Source organism: Alosa sapidissima, chromosome 5, assembly GCF_018492685.1.
Source record: "Alosa sapidissima isolate fAloSap1 chromosome 5, fAloSap1.pri, whole genome shotgun sequence".
Taxonomy (NCBI): Eukaryota; Metazoa; Chordata; class Actinopteri; order Clupeiformes; family Clupeidae; genus Alosa; species Alosa sapidissima.
The window spans coordinates 20,528,843-20,535,039 of NC_055961.1; the positions used below are offsets into that span (position 1 = coordinate 20,528,843).

General features: G+C 38.4%; 1 protein-coding gene across 1 annotated transcript; it reads right to left on the minus strand.

The window, feature by feature from the left end:
• Positions 1-504: 504 nt before the first annotated feature.
• On the minus strand, positions 505-4,155 carry LOC121708806 (ependymin). Its single transcript, XM_042091720.1, has 6 exons — positions 4,043-4,155; positions 3,234-3,268; positions 2,637-2,771; positions 2,337-2,523; positions 1,446-1,533; positions 505-766 (listed from the first exon to the last, which is right to left on the minus strand). The coding sequence occupies exons 1-6, from the start codon at positions 4,119-4,121 to the stop codon at positions 652-654; spliced, it is 639 nt and encodes a 212-aa protein (XP_041947654.1). The 5' UTR covers positions 4,122-4,155; the 3' UTR covers positions 505-651.
• Positions 4,156-6,197: the final 2,042 nt, after the last annotated feature.

Consider the following 6,197-nt stretch of genomic DNA (forward strand, 5'->3'; position numbering starts at 1 on the left):
CTGAATACACTGTAAAAAATGTGGTCTCTGTGGACAGCCCAGGCTCCAAAAACGGCAACAAAAACAGCTCAACTTCCCGGGGAACATTACAACCCTGCTGTTCCATCCAGATATGGAGTTAACATCAGTATCAGGGAAACCAGTGAGAACCTTGGATCTTATAAATGCAAGATCCAGGTACACATATCCGGTCACAGTGTGCCGCAGAAGTGGCTGGAGAGCACACTGTCGTCCAGTTGAAGTTGGGTGCTCACACGTCTCCAGATGATTTGGATCTGGATTTGGATAACCACAAACCTTTTTCTTCGTCATTCTCTCGTTCTCTCTCTCTTCTCTCTCTCTTCTTCGTCATTCTCTCGTTCTCTCTCTCTTTCTCTCTCTCTTTCTCTCTTCTCTCTCTCTTTAAATATATATGTGTGTGTGTATGTATAAATACCAGTACTATTCAGGTTAATTCATCTAAAGAAGAGCACACTCCATAACATTGAAAAAAATAATCAATACTTTTTTTCAAGAAAGAATTTTATTTTGTTTCCAGGAACATTAAAACAACTAAGATCTACACAAGGAGTGTATCCAAAGTAAAGGCCCTAACATTTGTTGAGACAATTGAAATTTTGCTGGTGACGGTCAATCAGGCATTTCACTATCTCAGTGAAACAGACCAAAGAAGGTGTCAGCTTCTTCCTCCATGGCCACCCCATCACAGAAGGCGGGAGGCACAAAGACCTTTGGGTTCTTCACCTCTGTCTCCACATCAAGAAAACTGCACAAGTGAAGATACACCAATAAACATTCAGCAAACGTTTTTTATTTGTCTTGTCTAAGAAGCAGCAGAATCACGGAAGATGGTAATGCAAATGACCTGAGCATTAGCACGAAAACAGCACGGCAAAGGTTATCAAAGGACAGGTGGCACTGCTTTACTGACATGCTGTCTGACTCTCTTGAGGTTGAAATAAGGTAATATAACACTGACTTGCTGTGCAAGAGCTCAGTATGAACTACATATATAACTACTTATGTATTTCTTGACCTGACAGATATTGGTTAGATTCAATAGAGAGAATAGATTTGTTTGGGTCTTTATTCACGGCAAGTTCTTTTGGTAGAGATCTGAGGAGGTGAGAGTCATTTTACACAACAGCATGATCACTAAGAGATTTTCCAAGTGTTTTTCATGGTTTGCATATACATGTGGACACACAAGAACCTCACAAGGTCTCTGTGGCCTAGATGTATTCAAATATTTTATAATTCCTTTGCAGCATTAAGAGATTTAAATTGTAATGGAAATATATTTACTGTCTTACTCCATGTAGATATATGTATACACATATAACTGCTAAATTGTTAAATGAGGTAAATGCCCAAATACTGCTGTCTGGGATAAATTTGTAAAAATTATTTATACATTGTTTGACACCTGATTCTCTGATACCTACTTGAACACCAGGACATCATTGGAGTCTGTAAACAGGGTAGCAGACAGTGTGAGACAGCCACAGGACGTGGTGGCCACCGTCACAACCCCTGCGTTCATGGACACATGGACAGAACAATCATCAGACACATAGTCAGAGGGATACCATCATCTAATTTTGGCTGTATTTTTACATTTAAAAAATACATTTATTCATTTAGCAGATACTTTTATCCAAAACATTATAGCAAATTACAAATCAGTACATTGTTGTCTAAACATTGAGTATGTTTACATGGACATTAATATTCCAATGTTAACCCGATTAAGACAATATTCCGATCAAGATGCTGCCATGTAAACAGCATTTTCTCATTGCCTAAACCCGAATAACTTGACGTGAATCTGAGGAAGACCCCAAGGTCGAAACGTCATGTGCCAAATGAGAAAATAAACTCAACAAAAGAATACCAAGGAGTGTGCGAACTTTTTTCCTAAAAAACTTGACCTTTTTTTGTTCAGCACCTGGGATGTGCACAAAGTCTCCTTAGAACTAAACCCGAATAACGTCATAGTCGGAATAAGCAATAATCAAATTAAGACAGGTGGAGTATTCTGATCTTAGTCACATTACTGAGGTGTGTTGTATGCATGTATATGCACCTTAATCGGATTATAATGTCCTATTAGAATTTTCATTGCAGAAACTTCCGCAGAATCAACCGTCTTTGCTAGTAATAATCAGACTATGCTGTGCTAAATGTAAATATGAATGGAATATTCTATGAACAACATATGTAAACCCCATAATCACAATAATGTCATGTTCTGAATAAGGTCAATAGTCAGATTATTGCTGTGCAAGTAAACATAGTCATAGATTGTCTGAGGCATTGACAGGTGATTCACTCACCTTCTAACTCAGGGACTCTCTTCCTCCACTTCCTCATGCGAACGCCCTGATCCCCAACAAACTCGCTGCCCAGGTAGGCTTCCGTCACGTGGGTGGCATTGGCAGGTATATCCAGACAGTGGTAAGTTGACTGAAGGGGCTTTTTGTGACATGTCTGGTTGTGACTGTCAATGTCAAAGAAGTAGCCCTGTACAAAAAATAAACAGAAAGTAATTAATTAATTAACAATCATTGAAATTAACTGATTAAATGGATTTCCAAAAACAAAACAGGCATTGATGTGGGGAGGAGATGGATTGCCTCTTCAAAGAAAATCAGCATCTCCAGGTGGTCAGTTTTGTTGACGTGGAGCTCGTCATCTTTGAAGTGGAGTTTTTTGGCTTGGGAGTCGTAGTTGAATTCCCCAACAGAAGAAGGGGCCCCTTTAGACGCGGTCTGTGTTTGCGTATACCATAAACCAACAGACAGAGGGACAGATAGGCAGACAGACAGACAGATCAGTGAACAGACAGGATATTATACATCTAATTTATTGCACATGATTAACTAAATGCATTTTATTATTTTTGTGTTGTTCTATGCTCCAACTCCCTCAGAAGCAGTTATAAAGGACATCAGCAGTTATAAAGGACTATGATGTCTGTCTGTGTACTTTTTGTTTTGGCTTCTGTCTGGAGGTGTCAGTTGTAGTTGGTGTTGGAATCATCTTTTAAACTCTTTATTTTCACTGTGAAGCACTTTGGAAGGAAATGTGCTATACAAATCAAAATTACTTTCTTGCTTGCTTACTTACTATAATTGGAACCAGCAACTGAGCTTTGTGACCCTTGAATAAATGTGACTACTTTGCTCTGCAGTTGTATATATAACACTTAGAATGAGCAAATAAATACTCACCACCCACAGAGTTCCGTGCATTTGTGGAGGAGGACCTGATCAAAGCAATAAGACCACTTTACATAACAGATACAAGCCAATAAAGAAATAGAAATCAAGCATAACAGTCACCGATGGTGGTTAATATGTGATAGGAAATAATTCAAAACACATATCCCCAAGCCTCTGTAGATCTACAACTAAATAATATAGTCACCCTAGGTTTACATGTATGTGTAAAATTAAAAGAATATGGGTGTGAAAGTAAGACCATAATGTAGGTCCAAAGAATGAGAAGACGGTATAGCGAATAAGTGCCATTACTCAATCAGTACAAGGCCTGCTACTGAAATATTGAGCATCTCAAAATGTAAGTGATCTTAGTGTCCTGTATGAATAAATAAGATCTTAGTGTCCCGTATGAATAAATAAGATCTAAGTATCTCGTATGGATAAATGAGATCTTTGTATCCCATATGAATGAATGTATCCCATATGAATAAATATGAATATTTATCCCATATGGATAAATACGATCGTAGTGTCCCATATGGATAAATAAGACCATCGTATCCCATATGTCCCGTATGGGTAAATAAGATCTAAGTATCCCATGTGGATAAATCAGATCTTAGTGTCCCGTGTGGGTAAATAAGATCTAAGTATCCCATGTGGATAAATCAGATCTTAGTGTCCCATATGGGTAAATAAGATCTAAGTATCCCATGTGGATAAATCAGATCTTATTGTCCCGTGTGGGTAAATAAGATCTAAGTATCCCATGTGGATAAATCAGATCTTAGTGTCCTGTAGGAATGAAAAGTACTTACGGCATGGCTGGTGATGATCAGCCAGTACAACAGCACTGACAGACCAGAGTACCACGCAAAGGAAGCCAGTCAGTTGCATGGTTGCCTCTCTGAAGAAAGAAATACAACATCCTTTGCTTCAGCATCCCAATTTATATACCTCAGAGTCATCCCACCCCCCTCCCTTGAACTCCCTTTGAGGAGAGGTGTTGCGCAAGCATCCAGAGAGAAACATGGGTGGCGGATTTGGGGTTTATTTTTTTTTTTAATTGACTTGTGACTTGAAATGCAACTTTACCATGAGGAAACAATGACTATATCACTGTTTTACCGTACTTGTCGATGGAGATGAATACTGCATGCTGCAAACTGCATGCTGGCGAGTTAAAATTCGGTTTAAATAAGTGATATCCTCAAAGCCTTCCATGTTAGGTATTGGGTGTTAGTTTGGCCATTGCCAGTGCATAATGATCTAGGTATTAAGGCTTTTCATGAAATTGCTGTTATTGTTTAAAAGCTTGATGTATTTATTTTTGCCTTTTCTTGCCCATTTGTTGAATGAATCACCATCCATTTTGTTGTGCATTTTGTTGTAGTGCACTTCTTTTTACAGTTCAACAGTGTCTGGCTTCATTTTGGTTAGGGTAAAGCAAGAGATAGGGTTAGGGAGTTGATGTGCAGTATGAAAGCTATAATAAGGTTAGCTGAGCTACCATATCGTGGAAATAGGCTAACTGAACAAAAAACATTAATGTAAGTGCAATAATATTGAAAGGATAGTTCAATGCCTTCAATACCTTTACAGCTAAAGGTGGCTGACAAGCAGAAGGTTCCAAAATAATCCAAAGGATGTAGAACAAAAAACAAGCACCCAATACTCGTATGATTGAAAGAAAAGGGAAAGAAGGAACAGGGGGAAGAAAGACAGAAAGAAAGAAAGAAGTTAAGATAAAATAGGAGGTCTGAGATAAGATAGGACACAGGAATTGCTTCTGTAATACGAAGATACTGTAGGATTTTTCCTATCTTTGAAACTTAAGTTAAGATAGGACAAGCAGTTAGGATATGTTTCTGTAATGAGGCTCCAGGGTTAAGGAGATTAGTGCATGATTATAAAGGATGGTAAAATTATATAGATTTATGTAATCAATTAATAGTCTGTATATGTAGCCCATGCCACTTAATTGTATGTCAGTAGAGTAAAGTGTAACAAAGGTGGAAGTGGAGACCAGTGTAATTTATATTTATTTTTACAACCTCAAGAAACACTGAGATCTGCACTGCAGTCAGAGCCACAACACAATGGGGAAAAATATGTTTTCATAGCTGTTTGGTCCCTAGCTGTTATTTTCCTGACTGGAGTGGTAGCAGTGCTTGGAAACTGAGCCTGTCTTGTGCAAGACTTCCCCCATTCGCCAACCCAGTGAGGACTCACTGGCTAAACAACATGCAGCTGCATGGGCAGTGCTGAGACTCAGCCATGTCCACGGGGGTTTGAAGGGTTCAGCCAGATCAAACAAGATGTTCTCCCCTGACTTAGATAAAGGCCATTTCCACAAATAATAGGCAAATAACAGCAAAAAGCTGTAGCAAGACTACAAACTCACCTCCAGTCCCTTCCAGATATACAGTAAACACACCAAAAATCATGAACAATGTGACTTGCAGGTTATGTTTTAGCCAGCTGTAAATCATATCTGTAGATTACAGTTTTTCTCAGTCGCTTTGATGCTTTTCTCACATCACTATTAACATTTGCACAGCAGTTAGTGCATTTCTCAAAACAATTAGTGCAAACTGCAAAACCTAGTGGATAACCTGCAAAAGCACGTCACTTGCTCAAAATGGATAGCCTCAAAAGCAAGTATTTATGTCAATGAAACTGCCAGTGACATCAAAATAAGAAGTCTTGACACCATCGTTTATGAACAAGATAGTCAAATGGCTTTGTCATGTTTTCATTATGGAAGTTTATTCTCTCAGTGTTTTCCCATGCAAAAAAAGGTCAGAACTTGGTGACACTACCTGAATATACTCAAGACAGCACTATACAATACTTGTACAGCCATTTGAAAACTATAAAGTTAGAAATTGCTGTAGTTAGGAGAGTAAGTGAGTACAAGACACTGAATATGTACGTTTCACATTTTTACCGTACTATATATGCTCTTTGCAA